General features: G+C 39.3%; 1 protein-coding gene across 1 annotated transcript in view; it reads right to left on the reverse strand.

The window, feature by feature from the left end:
- The window catches only part of mpp3a (MAGUK p55 scaffold protein 3a), a gene marked incomplete at its 3' end in the record, with an annotated part of 33,847 nt that overhangs the window by 2,787 nt on the left and 5,173 nt on the right, over window positions 1-25,887 (reverse strand). The window contains 17 exon segments of the mRNA XM_079826998.1: window positions 2,568-2,676; window positions 2,776-2,869; window positions 3,310-3,390; window positions 4,083-4,244; window positions 5,324-5,410; window positions 13,364-13,443; window positions 13,445-13,468; window positions 14,707-14,769; window positions 16,433-16,629; window positions 16,746-16,820; window positions 18,475-18,560; window positions 19,089-19,170; window positions 19,694-19,831; window positions 19,920-20,000; window positions 21,351-21,428; window positions 21,600-21,718; window positions 21,803-21,858. Of these exon segments, the coding sequence (XP_079683124.1) occupies window positions 2,568-2,676; window positions 2,776-2,869; window positions 3,310-3,390; window positions 4,083-4,244; window positions 5,324-5,410; window positions 13,364-13,443; window positions 13,445-13,468; window positions 14,707-14,769; window positions 16,433-16,629; window positions 16,746-16,820; window positions 18,475-18,560; window positions 19,089-19,170; window positions 19,694-19,831; window positions 19,920-20,000; window positions 21,351-21,428; window positions 21,600-21,718; window positions 21,803-21,839 (1,593 nt within the window). The 5' untranslated portion in view covers window positions 21,840-21,858.

Genomic DNA, 25,887 nt, shown 5'->3' on the forward strand with positions numbered 1-25,887 from the left:
CTACTGAAGAAACAAAGACACCTACATATTGGATGCCCTGGGGGTAAGCAGATAAACAGAATTTCGTTTTGGGGTGAACTATCCCTTTAATGGATGATGGAGGCCATTGTGCTCATTGGGACCTTCAATACTGCAGAAATGTTTCTGTACCCTTCCCCAGATCTGTGCTTCGATACAATCCTGTCTCGGGGGTCAATAGAAAATTCCTTGGACTTCATGGCTTGGTTTGTGCTCTGACATGTCCTGATAACTGTGGGACCTTATATAGACAGGTGAATGCCTGTCCAATCAACTGAATTTACTCCAAGTGTATTCCAATAAAGTTGTAGAAACATCTCCAGGATGATCAGTTGAAACAGGATGCACCTGACCTCAATTTTGAGCGTCATGGCAAAGGCTGTGAATACTTATGTACATGTGATTTTTTTATTTTTTTTTGTAATAAATTTGCAAACCAAACAAATCAATTTCAAACAAACTTATTTCACGTTGTCATTATGGGGTATTGTTTGTAGAATTGAATAAAATACAAAAATAATCAATTTAATCAATTTTGGAATAAGGCTGTTATATAACGAAATGTGGAAAAAGTGAAGCGCTGTGAATACTTTCCAGATGCACTGTACTGACCCCTATCTACCTGACTCTTTCATAACCTTTTCTTTATTGAGGTTTGACATTTAAAAACTAAATCTTCATGAAGAGATTTTCTCAGTCTAGTTTTAACCACTGATCTATAGAGAACCGAATTGCTCATGACGTCATAAAAAGTGAAGCCACCGCGCCACCATATTGGTATTCCCTAGTAAACTCACACGTTCTATTGAATTAATAGGAAATTATATGATTTTACTGAGAAAACATTGCCTAATGAAACACCGTTTTTATGTCTGAAGTCTCCATGTACATTCTTACAACGCAAACGTCCTAAGCATGTAAATGATTATTCGTTTAAAGTCGGGAATTTCCCATTTATTAAAAAGTTACGTTCATATTCATTACAGTAGTGAACATCAGATCAGCGGACTAACGAGACAAAGTGCGCATTCTGAAATCGGAATAAAGATTTATGCCTTGTAACCTGAAATCGCCTTGGAAGAGTTACCGTTAACAGCATGTATTTCGAATCAGTTAATGATTTAAAAGATGGTTAAATTTAATAATTAATTCAACAAAATAGCATACATAACACTTTACTCATATGGAAACTGTAAATGCCATAAATTTGAGTTGTCTTTAAGAGTCTGAAATAGATGTTGCTCAATCAGGAAATAAAATACACGCATCATAACCTATTCAGACAAATAACGCTGGCTGCTTTATTTCCAAGAGGATGAATATAGTGCAATATATAGTAGAGGCTTGTATTAATATATTGTATTATGTATTAATCATTGACAACGTTCACAAGTCAACTAAAAACTCAGCTCTTCCGTGACCACTTAACCTCATAAAAAAAACTACAAAAATAAAAAAAGACTTTCTTTTCCTCTTTCTTTCCTTTTTCCCTCCTTACTCTAGCCTGTGCTACACTGAGCAATGTACACGGACTCAGTATTTCAGGCACTTGTTGCGCTTACTCGACCATTCATGACCAATCGCTTCCTGTACTCCCAAGTTGTAAAATGCATAATCTGCTAAATGCATAAATGTAAATGTAAAATGTATTGTATAGGCTATTCAAATCAATTTCTGCAGCTTAACACAATATGTGTTGATGTTTAATATTTCCTCCTTAATTATATACATAAAGAAATATATTTTTTTGTTGGTCAGTTACCTGTGTCGGCAGTGTGCAGTAGACACACCGAAAGGTCCTCTCCGAAAAGACCATAAACATTACAGATAACATCTGAAATGGTATATTGATTGACATACATATCGTAAAACTAATCCTGTGAGACTGAGATGCTGCAAATCGGGTGATTTTAGGTCAATGTTTTGACTGTAAGTCAATGATGCCCTCTGTCAGTAGGGAATAGTAAGATGGCGATCGAACACTTCTGGTGGCTTCACCACCTGATGGCAGTTTAGAACGCAATGAGACATCTAATTCATATAGATCAGTGGTTTAAACCCAGTTGCAATGAACTTCTGAAGTCCATTTACGAGATCAAATATTAAGTAAATTATAAGGTCTGCACTGATAAACTTGATGTTCAGTTTCAGCCAGTAGCGGTAAAATCTCACATTAATAATGCATGAGAGCAAGTGTAAGTTAAATTTCCTGCCACGACCATAAGAAGGATTCTTGCCATTGGGGTAAAGTGCTGCATGTGGTCTTGCACAACTAATATGCTTGTTGCAATAAGCAAGTAGCTCCACCTGAAGGTGAAACCAGTCAGTACATATCAGCATTGGAGAATTCCTTTTGGCTAAGTGATGAATGAAAATTGTAAATATAACCAAAACAACATGTAGAAATCTACAAAACATGTAGTAAGACAGATGCTTTTATGCATAATTTAAGTTGATCATAGAATGGTTTTGCTGTTTTCATGTAAATTATAAATGATAACGTTTACAGTAATTCTTGAACACCCAGGGCAAAAGCTGCTGTAATTTACCTCAGGCTGTACGTCTACCAGACACATCTTGTTCTTGGCTTGAACAGAGCGGATGGCCTCTATACTTGTCCCATACAGATTCTCCTTATACTCTCCATACTCTATAAACCTACAGACAAGTCAGGGTATGACAATAGGGCAATATATTTTCAAATGGTAGTAGTAGAAGAGCAGTAGTACAAGAATACCACATCACAGCAGCACTCACTTGTTATTCTGTGCATCTGCATCAAAAGCCTGCTTAGTCACAAAGTGGTACTCCACTCCCTCCTTCTCATGGCTCTTTTTGGGCCGTGTGGTGTCTGGGATAGTTGAAAAAAGATGCTATCATTTATTCACCCTTATGTACTTCAAAGCATGTATGACTTTTCTTTGTGTGAAACTTCCAAAGACTGTTTTTCATGCAATTATAATGGAAACTGAATCTTCCTTTCAAGCTTCAAAAAGGATGTAAAAGGACCATAAAAATATCATCAAAGTGGTCCATTTGTGCTTTTGCACCCAGCCCTATTTCCCTTTCATATATATAAATGGCCAGGATATTCTTCCAAAATTCACATTTTGTGTCATCTGAAGAAGAACATGAGGGTGAATAAACAATGACAATTTTTGGTGATTTAAAGTGACACACAGGTCATTTCTAAAGTCTAAAAACACTATGTGAACTATGTGTGTATAATGTAACTAGTGTATTTATCAGGAAACTCTTTTTATCCTGAATAGGAAATGAGGCAAGACCTACGGGGCACAGCCACAGCGTAGCGATGGGGATTTTCTGCAATGACCTTTTGCTTCAGCTCATTGATGCGTGCTCCCAGAGAACCTGCGCAAAGTTAAAATGAGAGCATTTATAGTAACTTATTTACTTAAAGTGCAACGTACAAGCAAAAAGGTACTTCAGAAAATGACTGAAATCATACAGACATTCTGAAGCTGAGTAAAATCATTTTTGCCACTAGGGGTCAGTGTATCATCAGAATCTGGAATGCATGCAAACATCTTTTTGATACAGGCAGTGGTTTATGGAAGGTATAGTGTAGCTCCAGTCTAGTTTTTAAGAATAAATTCTATGTGTTTAATTATAATATTTGATATTTGACAATAATTATTTTTTACAGGCATATTTTCTGGAATTGTTAAGTATGCCGAGTTAGCTTCCTTTTTCTAGCTGCCAAGTGTTCCAAATCTTATTTATAATGGTGCTTAATAGGACGCAAGGTCATATTGATTAGGCAGTAGTTTACTTTGTAAAATGGCGAGGACTTAGACAACTACCGGCCAAATAATAAAAAAAAAATTTATAGGCACTCAAATTTATATTCTTTCTAGGCACTCAAAGCGCTTTACATAGAAGGGGGGAATCTCCTCATCCACCACCAATGTGCAGCATCCACCTGGATAATGTGACGGCAGCCATATTGTGCCAGAACGCCCACCACACACCACATTGCACAATATACACAGTATACAAAACATTGAACTGTAGTTGAAATGTTATGTTTTATATTATCTTACCAATGAGAACTACTAATCGGGGTCTCTCATTGGGCCTCTGCTGATAACGTGTGACTTCTTCATAGGTCAGGAACTCTGTGTCACTCTGGTCAGAAACGTTGGCCTCTCCTGAAGAACCACGACGGTCCTTCCGACTTAGACGAAAACTTCTCCTTAAACCGGCTGAGACAGAGTCACAAAATCAAAAAACCCTTATTTATTACATGTGTTAGAGAAGAAAAAAAGTATAGTTAACAGACTAATCGTTTTATGTATTTTCACTTCCATTCAAAAGTCTGAAGTCAGTAGGAGCTTTATTTCGGAGTTTTAAAATACAGTAAAAACAGTAATATTGCTAAATATTATCAAAATTTAAAACAACTGTTTTCTGTTTTGAAATACTATAAAATGTTATTTATTCCACTGAATTTTCAGCATCACTACTCCAATCTTCAGTGTCACATGATCCTTCAGAAATCATTCTAATATGATTTGCTGCTCAAGAAACATTTCTTATTATATCAATGTTGATATATATATATATATATATATATGTATATATATATATATATATATATATATATGTATATATATATATATATATATATATATATATATATATATATATATATATATATATATATATATATATATATATATATATATACTGTATTATTAAAATATTATTTATTAAATAATATTTTTGTAGAAGAAGTTTTATTTATATAGTGCCTTTCCACAGCTCAAGGCCGCTTTACATAGTGTTAGACTCCTTTACATTTGTCCACATACACAATAGTACATTAACACACCAACATATAAACATGATTTATTATTTATGTAAATATTATTTATATCCTTGCTGAATAAAATATTTTTTAATCTTACTAACCCCAAACCTTTGAATAGAAGTGTATATTTATAGTTATAATGACAGAATAATGTGACAATCTAAAGTGCAATCATAGTTGAATTTAATTTATTAAATTCTATCAGCAGTCAACTTACTCTCTTTAAACTCTTAAAAACTTTCACTATGTATAGAAATGATAAAGGCATTGCCAAATGCTAAAAAAAACTGACACCTTTCTGCCCCTTAACTAGTTTCAACTCCAATTAAACTCCTGTGTCATAACTCCTGTAATCTTCACCCCAAACTCTAACAGAATTGCTGATGTTATGAAAAATGTTGTGAAGGGTTTTTATATTTCAGGAAATGGAGGTTAGTGGTGGCAGCTGTGTGGGAAGATTGAGGACTGTACCTGAGTAAAACTCCCAGGAAAACACCTGGCCACAGGAGGGTGCCACTGCATTACACTTCGAAGAGACTACAATGCGCATTAGACCACCTCACACTTGTGCATAAGCCACACTCTGCCTTCAACAACTGACCCAAAATCAGTTTAGACTTTTACTTCTGAGATCATTAAGAACTGACCATGAGTTGTTGAATTCTGCATCAACACTACCCCAAAAAGTCGGCCTGCTCAGAATGTGCGCAATTCATCACAATTTCTGTGACGTTTGTGAGGAAAAATCTGCAGCATGCATAGGTTTTAAATATAGTCAAATGTGCTAAATGTAATGTAAAATAGAGCAGCACTCTTAATTGCAGCTGAAAGCAACAACAAATTAGCAAATTAGCTAAATTACAGATATTTGAGTTCTACCGAAATGTACAGATGTTTTATAATATTCTGTGGAGGCAGATTCTTTGCTGTCAGTAAAACTAGACCTTCCCACTGTCATCTTTGGCACTTCCCAGTATTAACGCTATTAGATTATTGAAATGATTCTAGGTCAGTGACTAAGGGCTGAGAGTTGCCATCACGCACTTTAGCTATCACACACTTGACTCAGTGAGTGAGTGCACAGCCAATCGTGCAGGGTGGAATGTGCAGAGTGTCCTATAGAAGGGCAGCAGCCTGACAGTGGATTTGGAGGGGTGGGGTTTTTAGGGATGGAGGACTAAATAAAGCAGAAGGTAGCAGAGGAATACATTCACACAGAGACCAGGCAAGGGAAAGTACTACCTTCCAGAGGGGAGGAAGGTAAGGTCAATTATTCTCATCTATAGTTTCAATGTAAACTCAAATTTGGTCATATTTGAACCAGAGGACAAGTCTCACTAAGAATGAATTTCACCAAACAATAGCATATTTTCACATGCTGACCCTGTTGTTGGTCTGTATGCACTACCGTTCAAAAGTTTAGGGTCGGTGAGATTCTTTAATGTTTTTGAAAGAAGTCTCTTAACTCATTAACATGTCTGCATTTATTTGATAAACAATACAGTAAAAGAGTAATATTTTGAAATATCATTACACTTTAAAATAACTGTTTTCTACAAATATTTTAAAATGTAATTTTCATCAGTCATTACTTCAGTCACATGCTTCAGTGTCACATGATCCTTCAGAAATCATTCTAAAATGCAGATTTTTTTGCTCAATAAACATTTCTCAATATTATCAATGTTAAAGTTGTGCTGCTTAATATTTTCTGTGGATTTTTCAGGATTCTTTAATGAATGGATAAAACTATTACATTTCTTTTAAAATAACTTTACTGACCCCAAACTTTTGAAGGGTAGAGCATATATTTAAAGTTACATATTTGTCAAGTCACCTTTATTTATATAGTGCTTTTTACAATGCCGATTGTTTCAAAGCAGCTTCACAGTGTTATTTGTCTATAATTTAATCCGTTACTATTGCTCTATTACTATTACCCCTTATGCTCGATAAAAAATGGGGAAAATAAGAAAAAGAAAGAGGTCTATCTTTGCACTAATGTAAATAATGCTATTTCCACGTAATTACCACTTGGGGGAAAACATAAATAAATTGCAGGTGGTTGGTGAACAATAAGGTTTCTGTGCAGAAAAATTGCACCAATGTTTCGAACATCATAGCCTTATTCGCGCCACCCACAGAAAGAAAAGCTCATCTTCACAGATCGCACGAAAGACACTTCTGGTGTAAAAAAGTGAAGATATGCAGCTGAGCAGCTGTCAGTCTATTGGTGTCTCCATTAACACATATAGGCCTAGAACAGATTTCTGCTACACATTCTGAAAATAGTGTGATAGCCTGTCAATTAAATATCTAACACTATGTGAACTGAATATCACTTCTCGTTCTTCACTCTCTTAACAGTTCCTCAAATTAGCGCTCATTAACAAATGAGACTTGAAACACGGTAGACATGTTACTAAAACTTTAACTCAGAAGGATTACAAACCCTGCCTCTCTTGTTATTATCAGAGAATGTGAGTGTTTCAGAGCATGATATTTTCAATCCCTCGAAACCCGTTCCATACCACATGTGAGCAGGAATTCACCATGGTAAAAACACTATGAGCAGTAATCAAAAAAGTAAAAACAAATTACTTTTATATTATTGTAATCATGTTACTAAAAATTGATGTTATTTTAATTGTATGACCGGAAAGGTGTTGATGAAAATTACAAAATCTTTTTTGAAAAATAATGACAGACAAATGTGAACCTGGACCACAAAACCAGACATAAGTCGCACAGGTATATTTGGGGCAATAGCAACAATACACTGTATGGGTCAAAATTATCCCTTTTCTTGTATTCCAAAAATCATTAGGATATTAAGTAAAGATCATGTTCCATGAAGATATTTTGTACATTTCCAACCGTAAATATATCAAAAATTTATTATTAGTAGTAATATGCCTTGCTAAGGACTTCATTTGGACTTTCATTTGGATTTTCTTAATATTTAGATTTTTTTGCACCCTCACTCTAAACAATGCTGGGTTGTTTAAACTCAAATTTGGGTCAAATATGGACAAACCCAGCCGTTGGGTTAAATTTTTGTATTACATTTTTAACCCAAAGGTTGGGTTCGTCCATATTTGACCCAAGATATGAGTTGAAACAACCCAGCATTGTTTGGAGTGCTCAGATCCCAGATTTTCAAATAGTTTTATCTTGCCCAAAAATGGTCATATCCTAACAAACCATACATCAATGGACAGCTTTCATATGATGTATAAATCTCAAATTCTAATAATTGACCCTTTTGACTGTTTTTGAGAACAATTCTTGTTTCTGCCACAGAATAAAAAAGGTAATGAATCTCACAATTCAGATTTTTTTTCTTGCAACTGTATGTTTATATCGCACAATTCTGCCTTTTTTCCCTCAGATTAGCACATTCAAATCTTGCAATTCTGACTTTTTTTTCTCAATTGTGAGTTTATATCTCAGAATTCTGAGAAAAACTCAGAATTACAGGTTATAAACTATAAAACGAAATAAAGTCAGATTTGCAAGAAATGTGAGGTAAACTCGTAATTCTGTGAAAAAAGTCTGAATAGTGAATATTTATTTTATTTCCATGTTGGAAACAAGCTTCTATAATTTTGCTCACAATGGTACATACATTTTATTTCACTTAGCCTACATAATACAGCTTGTGCTCAGACACTCATGCTATTACTTTAACAGAGTTTCTCTCACCGGGCCTATTTACACTTCATCACTTCCTGGTTTTTTACTCTTCGATAGCTATCCGGTCCTAGTTAAAACTTCCATTTACACTTGGCCACATAAATGTGTCTCAGCAAAATCTTCAATTACCACGCTTATATGCAAATTCAAGTTCACGCCACTGAGAGTAACGTCTTGGTTACAGATGTAACCCTCGTTCCCTGAGGAGGGAACGGAGACGTAACGTTAGTGACTAACGAATGGGGGGTTTCGCTTAGAAGCCTATCAACTTCGAGTTTAGAGAAAACGCCCAATGGCGTGCCAATGCCATGGGGCATGCGGAATTTGCATACGTAACTCCGCCTCACCGCGTGAGTATATAAGGAAGTACGTGGCAATATCGCATTATGTTACCTGCTTGAGGAGCCAAGACTGAACTCCTGCGTTCCAGGTAGCACAGCTGATGTGGCAACGGGACGTTACGTCTCCGTTCCCTCCTCAGGGAATGAGGGTTACATCTGTAACCGAGACGTTCCCTTTCGTTCAGTCACTACGACGTAACGTTAGTGACTAACGAATGGGGGTCCCAATATAATCCCGCCACACAGCTGTCTTCCAGTGCCCTGCGTAAGTGTGAGTACCCTGTCGTAAGACTAGTACGGATGAAGGACTCCCAGTTATCACAGGATTACCAAGGTACACTGGGAAGCATATCCCAGTGAGGGAATGCCAAGGATGCCTACCCGTGGGGAGGACTTAAGAGACATATATGAGCCGGCTAGGGGCTGCATATGGAGATCACTAGGGTACCAGCCGAAGGTGGATTTTTAACCCTAGGGTTGGCGGGGACACGCCAAGGGAAGAAACCCGCTCACTGCGGAGACTTACGGTGAAATACTCGTGTGGGGGTCGCCGGAGGGGAACCATGCACACGGGGCACCTGGCCGGAGACGAGGGTCTGGGCTCGCTAGAGGGCAGACACACAGGTATCGGCGTAAGCAGTGCTGGAGGAGCTCAGGGCTCTCGGGGGAGCTCACCTGAGGAAATATCGCACGTATCCAGTCCGTGGAGTAGAGTGGCGAGCAAGCGAAGACACCCGAATGAGTTGGGTGTCGCCCAGCCTGCAGCTCTGCAGATGTCTGTCAGCGAGGCGCCATGCGCTAGAGCCCAAGAGGAGGCCACACTCCGAGTGGAGTGTGCCCTCACACCAAGGGGACATGGTCGACCTTGCTGCTGGTAAGCCAAAACAATGGTGTCCACTATCCAGTGAGACAACCTTTGCTTTGAGAGAGCACTTCCCTTCCGCTCTCCACCATAACAGACAAAGAGCTGGTCTGAGGTCCTGAAACACTGCGTCATGTCTACGTAGGCGCGGAGGGCGCGTACTGGACAGAGCAATGCCAAGGCTGGGTCTGCCTCCTCCAAGGCAGCGCTTGCAGGTTCACTACCTGTCTCTGAAGGGAGTGGTAGGAACCTTGGGCACATATCCAGGCCGGGGTCTCAGGATCACGTGAGAGTTAGCCGGCCTGAATTCCAGGCACGCTTCGTCAACCGAAAAAGCCTGCAGGTCCCCGACCCTCTTAAGAGAGGCCAACGCGGTCAGCAGAGCCGTCTTCATCGACAGGAACTTAATATCAACCGACCGCAAAGGCTCAAAGGGAGGCCTCTGCAGAGCACTTAAAACTACGGAGAGATCCCAAGAGGGTACGAGAGGAGAGCGAGGAGGATTCAGTCTCCTCGCCCCCCTCAGGAACCTGATTATCAGGTCGTGCTGACTTACCTTTTTGTTCTCCAAGAGATCGTGGCGGGCAGATATAGCGGCCACATAAACTTTGAGGGTGGAGGGAGACAGCCCACGCTCCAACCCCTCTTGGAGAAACTCAAGCACAGACCCGATCGGGCATTTCCAGGGGTCTTCTGGCGGGAAGAGCACCAGGTGACGAAGAGGTTCCACTTCAACGCATAGGCATGCCGAGTGGACTCTGCCCTAGCGGAAGTGATGGTGGCGACCACCGTAGGTGGCAGGCCACTCAAACCTGCCGCGTCCCGTCTAGGAGCCACACGTGGAGGTTCCAGAGGTCGGGACGCGGGTGCCATAGGGTGCCCCGTCTCTGAGTAAGGAGGTCCGGTCTCAGAGGAATAGGCCAGGGAGGGGCTGTCGCAAGGAGTATGAGTACGGGGAACCAGGTCCGGCCGTGCCAGTACGGGAAGACCAAAAGGCCCTGCTCCTTGTCCTCCCTGATCTTGCACAGGAGCTGTGCGAGTAGGCTCACTGGGGGGAACGCATATTTGCGTAGGCCCCGCGGCCAGCTGTGCGCCAGTGCATCCGTGCCGAGCGTGCCCTCGGTCAGGGAAAAGAACAGGCTGCAGTGGGAAGAGTCGTGGGAGGCAAACAGATCTACCTGTGCGTCGCCGAACTGTTCCTAAATCAGCTGGACCGTCTGGGGATGGAGTCTCCATTCTCCCGGAGAGGCTGAAACCGCGAGAGCTCGTCGGCTGCGTGGTTCAGGACCCCCGGAATATGGACAGCACGAAGGGACCTCAGACGCTTCTGACTCCATAAAACGAGATGGCGGGCGAGTTGAGACATACGGCGGGAGCGTAGACCGCCCTGGTGGTTGATGTACGCTACTACGGCCGTGTTGTCTGACCGGACAAGCACATGTTGACCCTTCAGCAGCGCTCGGAAGCGGTGCAGGGCGAACCGTACTGCCAGCAACTCGAGGCAATTGACATGCAGGAGGCGCTGGGGTCCTGTCCAGGAGCCCGCGGCTGCTTGTCCATTGCTCATGGCACCCCAGCCAGTGGCAGAGGCATCCGTCGATACGACAACATGCCTGGAAACTCGTTCTAAGGGCACACCGGCCCATAGAAAACTGAGGTTCGACCACGGGGTGAGCGTCTGTAAGCAGGCCCGAGTCACTTGGATCCGGGGCATGCCAGACAGCCATGCCCATCTCGGGACTCGATCGCGATCGGCTGCAGATGCCATATGCCCCAGGAGCCTCTGAAATAGTTTCAGTGGAACCGCACTCTTGCTCTCGATTTGACGGAGGCAAGCCAGCAGAGACTGCGCGCGCTCGCTCGTAAGCTGCGCGCACATGGCGACCGAGTCGATCTCCATACCGAGAAAAGAGATCCTCTGCACGGGGCAAAGTTTGCTCTTTTCCCAGTTGACCCGAAGGCCCAGACGGGCTAAGTGGTGGAGAACCAGATCTCTGTGTCCGCAAACCTGCTCTCGAGAGTGGCCCAGTATGAGCCAGTTGTCGAGGTAGTTCGTCAAGGGCTGCCTCGGCAATCTTCGTGAAGACGCGAGGGGACAGAGATAGCCCGAATGGGAGAACCGCGTACTGATATGCCCGCCCCTCGAAAGCAAACCGTAGGAACGGTCTGTGTCGAGGAAGGATGGAGACATGGAAGTAGGCGTCCTTCAGGTCGATCGCTGCAAACCAATCGTGAGGACGAACGCATTCGAAAGGCGTTTCGCAGTCAACATCTTGAACGGAAGCCGGTGAAGGATCGGTTCAAGATGCGAAGGTCCAGGATTGGTCGTAACCCACCGGTTTTCTTGGGTACAATGAAGTAGGGGCTGTAGAACCCCGACTTCATTTCGGCCGGAGGGACAGGCTCGATCACACCCTTCGCCAGTAGGGTGGCAATCTCCGCACGCATGACGGGGGCATGGGCCCCGGTCACGGTATAGCGGACTCCCCTGTAACGGGGAGGAGCCTGCGCGAACTGAATCGCGTAGCCGAGCCTGACGGTCCGCGCAACCCAGCGGGACAGCCCCGGAAGCTGAAGCCATGCTTCCAGAGACTGCACCAACGGGGTCATACGGACGGCAGACGTACCCAGGGTGGGGCAGCGAGGCAGTGTTACCGGCCCGGACAGGGGAGGCTGTTGGGCGTCCCGGGGTCGGGGCACGGTTAACGGCTGCGTCCTGACAGAGGAGACCAGGGAAGGACGCACGTTCCACTGGGCATTTTCTCTGAACTCGAAGTTGATAGGCTTCTAAGTGAAACCCCCCATTCGTTAGTCACTAACGTTACATCGTAGTGACTGAACAAAAGGGAACAGCAATTTATTTATCATCAGCTGATTTCAAGATCAAAGACCACAAGAGAGAGAGAGAGCGGAATCAGCACTGGTGAGAGAATTTAGCATTCGCCACTTTTAATGAAGATGACTATGTGTTGAACTTCAGGATGAGATGCAGAACGTAGCTTGCTGAAAAGAGATACTCATCCCCATATCTATGGAGCTGCATGTTGTAGAGGTGTATCTGGCTACACCTTTTCCTAACCTACAGCTTTATTTTTTACCGTTTTGGGTTGGATTGCGTTTCGTCTCAAATGCATTTTGGAGGGCATTTACACCTGGTCTTTTCACAATTCAATAGCTATCCGATCTGAGGAAATGCATGAAATGACCATGGGTAAATAGGCCTACCAGTGAGTAAGAAGCGAGAAATGGAAAACCAGGCAGTGATTATTGAGGAGAAATAGCTGTTGTTCTGCTCCACTCACATACTCTTTCTATTACTATGCAAAATCAAAGGTGGAAACAAAAATAGCAGCCCGCCTCACAGTCTCTCTTCCAGAGAAACATCAATTGCACCACTGCAAATTGGCTTCTTCACAGTGAAACATTTGACTGACCTAAAATTCCCTTCACGCCGCCAAATACCCCTCAATCCGGCCTCCCCTCATCAAGGGCTGGGCCATAGCTCTTGGCACAGAGGCAGGCAGCAATAGATGCTCACACAGGCAGAAGGTTAGTACATTTCAGATTTAGCAGGCGCTGCCTAGGTACAGGAGTGGGCATGCAGGTTCTCACCTATGTACTGTCCATTGAAATAGCCCTCACAGTCACAGTCTTCTGTAGGGAGGCAAGCAGGGAGAGAGGGAGTGAGCAGAGGAGATCAGGAGAGAAGAAGCAGGGCTGCAGAACTACAGTTACACATCCAGGTTCAACGATTAGGCAGGCAGGCGGGCGGGCAGCAGGTATTTCAGCAGACTGTGGTGGCTGCGGCCAACCAAGAGGCTTTGTTATTTGCCAGGAAGAAAATGAGGGTGTATAGAGAGTGTAAATATTAGGATTTGCTTGTGTGGTTGAGTGGGACTCAAAGGAAACAATGGGTGCTTTATAACCTACAGTAAACAGAAATGAGGCCCTTAGATTGAAAAAGAGATGAGAAAAGGCGGTAGAGATTAAAAAAAAAAGAATGGAATATAACATCACCTGACAGCTATAGAAAATCTAAGAAAGAAAACATGGGAATACTTGTAGGTGGTGTAATCAGTAATTTTGTTTTTGTTGTATTGGTAAAAATACATATTGGACTTATACTGACACCCAATTGTGTCAGTGTAGTATTATGCAAAAGCTAGAGGTGTCAGTTATTGGTGCCATTTTAAAAATTTGTTATTTACAGTCAGCCAGATTCATTTATTCCATGCGAAAGCATTTGGATGGTTATGTGATCTCAACATGACCCCCATGAGGTGACTAGCCCCAGGTAACACGTAAAACATGGAAACCCAACGTGTGTGTACAGCAGAACAGCAGTTGTAGTCTCTGTCCAGGAATTAAAATAGATTAGGTGACAGATTGGCCTAATTTCCTAATCACTGTGGTACCAATACGTGTGTGTTGTGTGTGTATTAGAGTGTGAATGTGTGAACTAGAAGTCCCACCTTTATCACATCCCTGGTCATCTGGTGTCAGCAGTAAAAGGAAAAGGAAAATATATGATGACGACAAAACGGCAGACTTCATTTACTCAGAATGGGAAAAGATGCTACACAGGCCCTGGAGTTTATTTATTAAATAGAGATTATTCATAAATTACATCATTCCCACATCATGCTGGTCAACAGTGAGCCCATGAGTAAAGACCACACAGAGAAGCAGTAACAAGGATAAAGCAAAGGAGGAGCAGATATAATCCATGTAATGAGAGTGGGGGGGAGAGAGAGAGATGTGGGGCATGTTGCTAAACTGCAGATGTGTCTGTTCTCTAATCAGCTTTAGATTAGTGAACATGAAGCGCTTGGTTGGAGCTCAATAATCACCTGGCCACTTCACACAAGCACACACGAGCAAATATGCCCCCATTAGTCAAAACTGATTAATAACTGAAGGGGTTATCAGTAAGGAAAGAAGAATCACTGAAATACTCACAGACAGTTTTTTTGGGAGACTTTTGAAGAGTGCCCATTTTTATTCTGTAGGCCATCCGCCTGAGGGAGAAAACCGTATGAGGAGAACTTCAAACAGCTGAAAAACATCAAATCCCATGGCAAATGTATTTTGTACTGGTCTGACTTGAGCCATCATATACTATTGCGCAAGATCAAACAAAATCATTGGTGAAAGAAAAAAATCCTATTCTTAGTTTATCCAGCCAAAACACACCCCGATGAGATGAAAGACAAAAAGTCAGACTGGCCCATCTCTGTCTAATAAGACCCACAGGGGGAATAATTTAGAATTAATTTAATTGATTTAGCCTAAGGAAGCCACAGCTTTTAAGAGAGTGAATGTAATTTGTAACTAATAACAATGATGCAGCTGCCACACTGTCCATTTACCAAATGCTCAATAACGTTGGATCAACTGGATAACTGGATCTCTCAACACATTACAGTTTATTGTATAGTCATGCTGATATTACAGACATTTGTTTTTAAGCAACCTAAGTTACCTTGTGTTAAATAAAGGCTAGTCAATGTTGGTTTACCCATGTGAAAAAGTAATTGTATTGATTGTACACTTCAAATCTTAAAAGTATATTTTAAAAAAATAAAAGTACTTTGATGATTTTCAAGAAATAAAAGTCCACTTAAATTAACTTAAAGAGAGCGTACATTCATGACTGTTTCTTAACACACTTAAGTACTGTTTAAGTACACTTTGTAATAATGTCAAATTAACGTTTTACTTTAAAGTACATTTTAAATCATTATGTTTTAATAATCTTGTGTCATGTGTTGACTGACATACTAAAGTACATGTAAAGAACTTGAATATCATTTGAACTGAGTGTTATTAAAATCTTCAGTTAGAGTTATTATTGTTACATTCCTGTCTCGTTTGCCCTGTTTTGAGTTCAAGGACTTATGTTGAAGTGTATTTTATGTTCCTATTGTTCCTGTGTTTAATTTCCTGTGTTTTCCTTGTTTCCTTAGCTCCCTTGTTTCTCTCCATAGTTACCCTTGTTTATTGTTATAGTGATGAATTACTAAATGACCTGTCCCTTGTTATCTTGAGTATTTAAACCCTGTTCTGTTCCTGATGTTCTGTGTTTCACTGATATTTTGAGTTAGTTGGTGTCTTTTTTTGGTAAATAAATACACTGCATTTGCTTTCAGCTCTCGCTCTTTTCTGAGTCTGTTCATCATTACAATTATATTTTCAATGTACTAAATAGCAACTTCATCATTAAAAATGAGTAATTGCAAATATTTAAATGCAAGACAAGTTTCAATATAAATTACGGTTGCACTTTATTTTACAGTCCATGCACTTAAATGTACTTACAGTGTACTTACCTAAGAAAGTACTGGGTAATATAAGGTAACTGGTTAAGGTTAGGTTCAGGGTTAGTGCCTAGTTATTACCCAGTAGGGAACAGGACTCTAAAATAAAGTGCTACCAAAATTATATTAAAATATATTTTTGCTTATGCTGGTAAGTTCTGGTTTGGTACTGGTCAAAGTGTGGGACAAGCACAGCCAAGAGGTCGGTCGACCAACATATTCTCTCTGGTGAAGTTGGTTGATCTTGCTAGTCAGGATACTGGTAGGCAAAAGGTGTTTTTGTTTTAAAAATTGTTTGCCGTTCCATGCCAACTAAACATCTCTGAGGTAGTAGGCTGTGTGTTTTATGGATAATTTATCCCACCTCTCTTGAAACTGTTTGGATGGGACGAGTCCTGCACGCAGGCTGCAATCTCCCACTCTCTTAGCCTGCCACCACGTCTGATCATCTTGACTGACCACCTGCAGGACGTCTCCACGTTTAAACGGAAGCCCTGCCTCCTGACACGGCGTGGCTTTGTCCTCCAATGGAGTGTAATCAAACAGTGCCCGCATGTAGACCTGAAGAATATACACCGTACAAACAAGATACAAACTCAGTGGACAAGACAAAAATACTGGAGAGATGATGGGCGGATTACTGTTAAATTACTAGGTTTTATGCTTTTCTTAATCACCTTGCTCTCTTTCAGCTTGTCCTCCTCTTTGATCGCTGGGATGATTTTCAGTGTGATAGAGCCTTGTGATTGAGACTAAGAAAGAGAAAACTGCTCAAATGATTCTGTTATAAAAATAAAGGGGAATGATTAAGGTAATTATTTTGACTGTCAAGTCAGGATATTAGATTTACTTTTGATTTACTTGTTTAATCAGTACAATAGGTAAATCAAATCAATTAATTCATTAAATTATTCACAATTAATTACAATATTTGCTGAGAAAACCCCCAAAAATACAATTATATAATTTTATTATTAAAGGTAGTGGTACACTAGGTAACTTTGGGCCGTAAGAAAAAAAAACTGTATGAATTTTGCAGAAGAGGAACATTGTTTTGTTTGTGTTTAGGCTCTGCGTAACTGTGGATGAATATGACTCTCCGGAGGTTTGAGATTTAGCGGGTCCATGTCAACTAGGGGTGTAACGGTACACGTATTCGTACCGAACCGTTTTGGTACAGGACTTCCGGTACGGTGCACATGTTACCGAACGGTACAGAATGCAGTCTTTAACAGTTAACAGTAGGCTTGTTTTATGCGCAGAACAAACTTCAATCCGAGTTCCCACACGAACATATTAAGAATTCTGTCCATTTTATCACGAAATTCCAACGATAAATGCCGTTTTGACGCTCTTTAATGTGGCATGAGAGATTACTGTATAGGCGCAGTGAACACGATCACCTCTACTAGTCATAGAATTTATTGAATTAACATCTGAAGATATGATAAGGATACATTACAACTTCATATTTTGTGTAATCACTCTATCAGTGTTTCAACGGCAATAAAAGACGTCAATAACGGCAATAAAAGACATCAATAAAACAGCTTGTACACAATGTCACGTAACATTACATTTGCCTCAGGCAAGTCATTCAGTGTCCACAGCCGATTAGTTGACTAGAGAAATTAACTCTTTCGCTAAATATATGCGTTATATTAGCCTATATATATTCATTATATTCTACTTAACCTGTTAGTGGTGTCTTGATTATTTAATATATGTTTAAATAAATCTGTCATGGAAATGACAACAACTGTGTATAAATGATTAGATTTCAACAAACATAATTTTATAATTAGATTTAGAAGTTAATGCAAAAACTGCTTTTTGTGAAGTTTACTTGTTTGCATACAATGTGTCATTTAAGTGTTGATTATTATATCTAAAAATAAATAGCATCTGAATTTAATTTGGGCTCTGTTGTTATATTATAGTAATGTGCAAGTATTTACACTTTACAGCATTAGCAGATCTTTTTTTTATCTTTAAGAAACTTTTACTTTTTGGTTTTTGGATATTTTACTGAAAAAAATGTTACATAGTGCACCTTTAATTATATTATATAGGACAATTACATTGTTGCATATAAATTCATTAAATAGGAAAAAATGGCTTTAGAAAATAAAATATTGTATGGACACATACAGAATATATAATTTTATGTTCAACACAAGAACGGGTTTGGAACAACATGAAGGTGAGTAAATGATGACAGAATTTGCATTTTAGAGTGAACTATCCCTTTAAGACATTGTGTTAAGCTTGAAATGCTTTGATGATAGAAAAATACCTTGATACAGAATTTAGGAAGCATGTGTTGTTAATTTTGTGCTTATGTGTTTCATTGTCTTGTTTGTTTCATAATGAATTATGCCAAATGAATGTGGAGGAAGTCCTTACCAGTAGTTGACTGATCTCATCTGGTCTCTTGTGCATTACAGAGCTGCCGTTGACTTCTCTCAGTTCATCTCCGACATGCACCAGACCTATGGAGAGAGGAAGAATACCTGATTTACAGATTCACTACTAGCTGCACCTGCTGTGTTTGATCCACAATACACTTTATAGGCATAGTTCAATGAATTTTTAATGACCAAGATCATTCCCACCACACACACAGCAAATCTGGATTATATTCCCATGGCAACAGCTGTGGTCAGGTGGTTAGTGAGTCTGTTAGATTCTCTTGATTGAGTCTCAGGAGACCCTCTTTGACCACACAGATGGGCCATTGCAGCAGACATGCAGCCCAGTTCCCATCACGGATGTGAAAATAAGCATATCTAGCACACTCAGTAGAGGTGCAGGGATATTCAGACACTTCAGTGGGTTTAGAGATGAATACAGAACCTTTGAAGACTGCAATAGGTTTCCATTGATATACTCAGTGGTGATTGAAAAAGATAAAACACATTTCAAGGGTATATTTGGCAAAATAGCTTTGCATCATGATTATTATGGAATCTAAAATGAGACCTCATGATTAAAGACAAATCCTTTGAAGTGTCACTGACCACTTCTGTCTGCAGCCCCGCCCTTCATGATCCGAGCCACAATCACAGCCCCTGTGGACTCATCCCGCCGAATAGTGGCACCCTGAGAGACAGAGAAACACCAAACAACAATGACCTAAATATTGATGTTGCTGACAGATGAAATTTTCTTGAATCCTGAGCAATTTATCTCTTTAAAAAAATCATATTCCATGACCTCAAAAAGTCTATTGGACGCTTTAGTCACACTTACACACTTGAATCTTTTGCTTTCTTATGTGTTGTTTAAGTCAGTGTTGTTATTTGTTAATGTTAACTAAAACTAAAACTATTAAAAACCATTTTCCATAATTGAAATAAAGTAATAAAATAAAATATATATTTTAGATAAAAAACTTGAAGAATAAATATTAATTAACTGAAATAAATTAAGTTTAAGTACTAAAATTACTAAAACTAAATTGAAATACAAATAAAACCCAAAATAAATACAAGCACATAACTATTTAGTTTTACATTACTAAAACTTAAACTAAAACTGATCAATTCAAAATAATAGTGTGTAAATAATACTAAAAACAAGGGTTCAAGGTATTTGTACAACTGGCATTGTTTCTTTCTCTCACCAGTGGCTCTTTGTTTTTGACTAGGCGGACGATCTTGACAGAGTCCTCATCGAGTTCATCCTCAAAGTCATCGGGAAGAGGAGGCAGCACAGGGTCAAAGTTCTTCTGCGCCACTGTGTCATGAACTGACAAAACCGCCTAACAAGCAGGAGGGATGTGAAAAACTAGATTTTGTTTCTGGCCAACCATTTTAATCAAGATCTTACAATGAAGCAGTTGTTTGTACCTTGAGATGAGGTGATGTCAGCAAATGTAGCAGTTCTTTTTCCTCAACACTCATCGGTCCACTTTGCAACTCCTCTGCCACCTACCAATCAATAAGGGTAGACCAAAATCAAAGCATTTAGCAAGCTAGATATCTTTAAAAATATAGTCTTATAATTTCTTTTATTGCTTTAGCCAACTTCAAGGGACATTTTGAGCAAATTTGTCCTCAGAGTAAAGATACATTAGAGACACACATTTAATTAAAGGGGTCACGATTTTAGAAATCAACTTTGCCTTGAGCTTTTGATATATAAAAGTTAATCTTAATATAAGAATATCCTGTATGTTTCAGAGATGAAAACTTCCTTGTTAGTCAAAGAAAAGCTTTTATTGACAGCTGGCTCAGCAAACAATCAATCTGCGAATGTGCTTCAAACATGCCATAAGCTTCCTTCCAATTCCAAAATGCATGGATGAACTTTATTTTTAATGAAGATCCAGCTCACGTGGGGAAGATATTGCATTTGTTCACTTCATTTCACCGGATTCGTTTGTAAACAAGAGACTGGATTTGCAGACAGGATGATATTAAAAAACAATGCTGTGGCTTCTGGATCTGACAGGAATGATGCAACACAATTATGTGAGTAAAAAATGTTTTATATATGTGAATATGTATTGCATTGTTACGTTTGATATCTATTGATTATGTACGTGTCTAACTAAACGTAACTTCCATGCTGTCACAGGCTGGAGTATCCTTTGTAGGTGTTGTTGGTTCATTGTCCTGCGATTCGTGATCAGACTCGAACATGTCTGGGCCAGGGCTCGCACTTACATCTTAAATAGTGAATTACATGCGTGCAGTGCGCGGTTATATCCACCGATCGGGCCGGTCAAGTAATAAAAAAATAACATTCCAAATAATTGCGGGTGGTTGACAGATAAATCATTGTGTTTGTTTGATAAAGACATTTTGCGAGCCCTGTGGGCGAATCATTCCGGTTGCCGTTTCTCCACATTGGAAGTTTTCAAAACAATTCCTCACGTGTAAGGGAGCCGAAGCTCATTATAATATGCAAAACTGTTATCCAATCAGAGCAGTGGGCGTTTACTTCAAATCTTCAATGCAGCACGCCCATAAAAACCAGAGCGTTTCATGACCTAGGCTCAAAACCAGGGTAGAAAATAGCCCATTACTTATTCATTATGATGCTTTTGAATGCAAAAACCACGCAAACGTCATAAGTTGACCTCTGACAGTATAAAAACCAGTTCTTGACCCTTTTAACTTTCTCAAGAAAGTGTAAAGAAAGCTGCTGTGTCAAGCATTTTAGGGTTCCCTCATTTCCCCACAGATAGATACCATTAAACTGTAGTCTCATATATTATTGTAAAAAGCCATTAATCTAGCCTGAGGTGATGTGATATGACAGACTGCAGCACTTACATCCTCTGCCAGAGTGGAGGCACTGTGGAGAACTGGGGTGGGGCTCTGCCTTTCATACTGACGCAACTTCTCATGGATCTAAAAAAAGACGAGCACAATGCACATGTATATAGAGCTGGAGAAGATTCTTACACATTTGCTACCATACCTCAAAAATAAGCTAAGGTAAATAATGCATGTAGTGAATATAACATATGATGCTGCATATATGAGGCGAATTCAATGCAAAGCCCACACACAAACACACACCTTCATCAGGTAGCTGAGACTTCTCTCACTGAAGACATCCTTGAGGAAGACCATGTCCTCTTTGTGATTGGCATCTGGACGCAGCTGTGAGGTCAGCAGGGCAAGCGTCTCATGCAACCCTACATGTAAACAGGGGATCAATAAGCGTCTTTGTGACTGTATATAACTGTGTATGTTTATATTTATACATTTGTGCAGCGCACCTGCTCCTGCAGAGAGGACTGGCATGGCTTCTTTCATCGATAAGGAAGGGGTTGACCTAAATAAAAAAAAAAGAGGTAACCATTATAGCAGTATATGCACACTACAGTCCTGACAGTGTTTTTAAATCAATAGTTTTCATTGTAGTTTTAAGTTTACATAAAGGGCTTGGCAGAAAGTAAACATGTGCGACACTAACTGTCAGATATCTTGCTTCCATGGAGTTGAATTAAAGTCGCCTTTGGCCTGGCTTGCTCAGTTGGGGACACTAAATATTCAACTAAATTACTGATCTGCCCGCATTGTCACTATATGATAATTGAAATGAGCTGGAGAACATCACCGTTTTCTCCAGAGCGGCTGTACAGCCGAATCAAATTCTGTTGCATTATTTTCCTGTTTAACACTGTGAAACTGCTTTGAAACAATCGGCATTGTAAAAAGCGCTATATATATAAAGGTGACATGACTTGACTAATTACATCTTTAGCATCTGTGTTTTTACCGCAAATCAGGGCCGTAACCACAAGTCCCCCCCAAATAATTAGAAATGGCCAAATTGCCCCCCCCCCAATTTGTGATATTCTTGAAGCTGATCTGCTGTACTCCATTACACACCGCTCTTGTTTGTTTCTAGGATGAAAAAAAGTTAAATGTTACATTTTTAGGTTGGTCTGCCTCAGCAGTCTAATAGTGCTCATCACTGTCAGAATGAGTGAGATGGCCAATCAAATCAAAGAAGGCAGGGCTCTCTGCGAATTCCAATGCGACACTTAAGTTATAGCGAAAGAGTGTGTCGGAAGATGTATGTAGCTAAACGTTTAATATTTGACAACTGTTTTGCGATCAAAAACGTTAAGCGACCAGCAGTAATATCAAATGATGCAAACTACTTTTTTAATGAAATTTCATTATTTTGAATTGAAAATATGACATCATAGCTGAATTTGACATGACAAGAAACGTTTTGCATTTTTACATATTAGGCAGACGAAAATAAGAGGGAATATGTGCATATTTAAATATAATATATATATATATATTATTTGCAAATAGTTTACCTCTTAACTACAATAGAACTGGAACTTTTACTTATTTTTTGTCCTTATTTATTTTTCTTTATTTCCTTAAATCCCTTTTAATCCTTTAATAATTTAATTTCTTTAAATAAACCAATAAGACTAATACAGACCAACCCACGCTAAAAACTAAAACTTTGGTCCCGCCAATGTCTAAGACTTAATTACAGGCTTGCCGCAAATTACAGTATGTTTACTGCATGATTCGCAAACAAATGACTCTTATGAACTGGTTCTTTTAAATGAATCAGTGAATTATTCATAGCTGTAAATTGACTCACTGAACCGCAAGACATTTTTCGGTCCTATAATTTTTAATTATAAAAAAAATTCTTCTTATATTAGGGCTGCATTATTATGACAAAAATCATAATTGGCGATTATTAATTGTGATTATTCTATAGCATTAAGCCTCAAAAGTCCGTAATTGTAATCACGATTACAAATTCGATTAATTATGCAGCCCTAGCTTATTTCATAATTTATGCACTTTGTTACACTGTCACAGTAATTGAACTGAACTTTGTAGCGCCAAATACCAGAGTGTTAGGATCTAGACACCATGCCCTGAACGCTCAAAAAACAAAAACATAACAGGAATTTCACAATACCATCACTGTTGACCAGAAACAAACTCACAAAGGTGACGGGACCGTGAAACCAATAGCTCCTTTGTTTGTATAATAACCCTGTCACCTGTCATTTTTTCTTTGTTTTATCTTTAATCTACAAAATCATATTTTCCAATGTATGATTCATCTACCATCTGTCTCTCTTGCTGGTGTCTTCAAGGCCGTGGTAATCTGTTTAAATACCGGCAGTGGATCGGTACATCAAATCCCATCACTTTTAAGCTTGCAACTTATATTTCATATAGTTCTAATGAGCTAGTGTGCATTGCCTTGATAAGATTAATGGATATTCAGCCGTGATAAAGTGCTAGAATAGACGAGAGAGAGAGTGACTGGAAGAGATGAGGGATGCTCTTCTGTGGGTGCTGAGAGGCCACAGCAGTGGGAACTCAAAGCTCAGAGTGCTGCCACAACTTCCTCTTTTATACTCTTTCTCCCTCACAAACACTCTCGCAGAGCAATTCAGACATGCAATACTTTCAGAGCGCCTAGTGGAACAGAAATAGCATTTCCACAAGCACTGATCCGTCTAGAAAAGAGACAAGAGACAAAAAATAGAAACTCTACTGCAGTTTTTTCTTCCTCGTAACACTCAACGTATAAGGGGTGTTGTAACAAGCTTTATCAGTTGAACCAGTTAGAAATGAGCTACAGGGAAGCTTCCCTCTATGATAAGACTGAGAGTCTAGAATGAATACTGATGTAGGTGGACATGTCAAGACTGAGAAGTGTGTTCACTGTATATATGAACACACTCGTACTTTAGCTGGCTGAAATCAAACCAATCCACTAATCCTACAGATTTGATGTATCACACTGATGAACACATAGATGAACATCTGTTACTGCTCCATATAGTGACACAATATAACGGCGTATGCACTTCCTGGTCTCTGTTAAAAAAAACTAAAAACCTGCATCCGAAAAGCCATACAGTATGTGATGGCATAGTATGCATAATAATGTTGCAAATCACAGATGCATTTATTAAAAAAAAATCCTCATAATTAAAAAAAAATACGGGGTGATAGATAGCTGCAGGCTATAATACCATAAAGCTGCATTCAATTCTCAGTAATAACAGGAGAGTGAATGTGACATATAAACTAATAATCCAATCATGACTACCACAGTCAGGAATCCACAATCACTTTTGCTTTAAAGGATGATGTCATTCCCACTTTATGCTGTTCTGGTAATGATGTAATTGGCAAAAGAGCTTTGTGGAAGCAATACACAGGGGAATGAGGTGTGTTTTTAAAGGTGCGTTTATGGTTTTCTATCTCAGTGGGGACTTGACCCTGAATGCAATGCACACTGACTCATGGGGACTCGTGTCACTGTGGGGACATAAATTGAGGTCCCCATGAGGAAACAAGCTTATAAATCATACAGAATGAGTTTTTTTGAAAATGTAAAAATGCAGAAAGTTTTGTGTGATGGGTAGGTTTAGCGGTAGGGTTAGTGTAAGGGGACAGAATATACAGTTTGTACAGTATAAAAACAATTACATCTATGGAGAGTCCACACAAAAAGCGAAACAGACGTGTGTGTGTGTGTAATATATTATATATATATATATATATATATATATATATATATATATATATATATATATATATATATATATATATATATATATATATATATATATATATATATATATATATATATATATATATATATATATATATATATATATATTTAATCCCTACATTATGGGGACCAAATGTCCCCACAAGAATAGTAATACCAGCAAATTTTGACCTTGGGGGACTTTTTTATTTGGTCCCCACGAGGAAACAAACTTATAAATTACACAGAATTATCTTTTTTGAAAATCTAAATATTGATAGGTAGCAAGGTGTAACGATACCCTCTTGTCACGATTCAAAACATATCACAATACAATATTATTGCAATGCTCCAAGACATATGGTAAAAGGTTAACAAAAAATGTAGTGTTGATTAAAATGGTAAGTTTGGTACTACATTGGCTTGGAAATGAATAGGCTTGGACTTGGTAATGGTAACACAATGCACAGGACAATGGTGACACCAGAATAAAAAAAAAAAAAAAAAAAAAAAATATATATATATATATATATATAAATAATTATAATCTTACTGGCCCCAAAACAGTAGCATTGCTATCTAACTATCTAACTGTAATACAGTACTTATTGTATTTCATTAAGAATAATGTCTGTTTATGTATGAGTTTAATGTTTGTGTTATATGACATGTTCATAGACCTAAAAAGATAAATATGAGTTTTGGCATAAATGCATGAACGCGTCATCATGTGTGCTATTTCTGTCCGGAACAGCTTAGAGCCCTTTAAAGGGTTTTTTTTTTTTTTGGCACAAAACACAC

This window comes from Gobio gobio (genome assembly GCF_949357685.1).
Source record: "Gobio gobio genome assembly, chromosome: 1".
NCBI classification, from domain to species: domain Eukaryota; kingdom Metazoa; phylum Chordata; class Actinopteri; order Cypriniformes; family Gobionidae; genus Gobio; species Gobio gobio.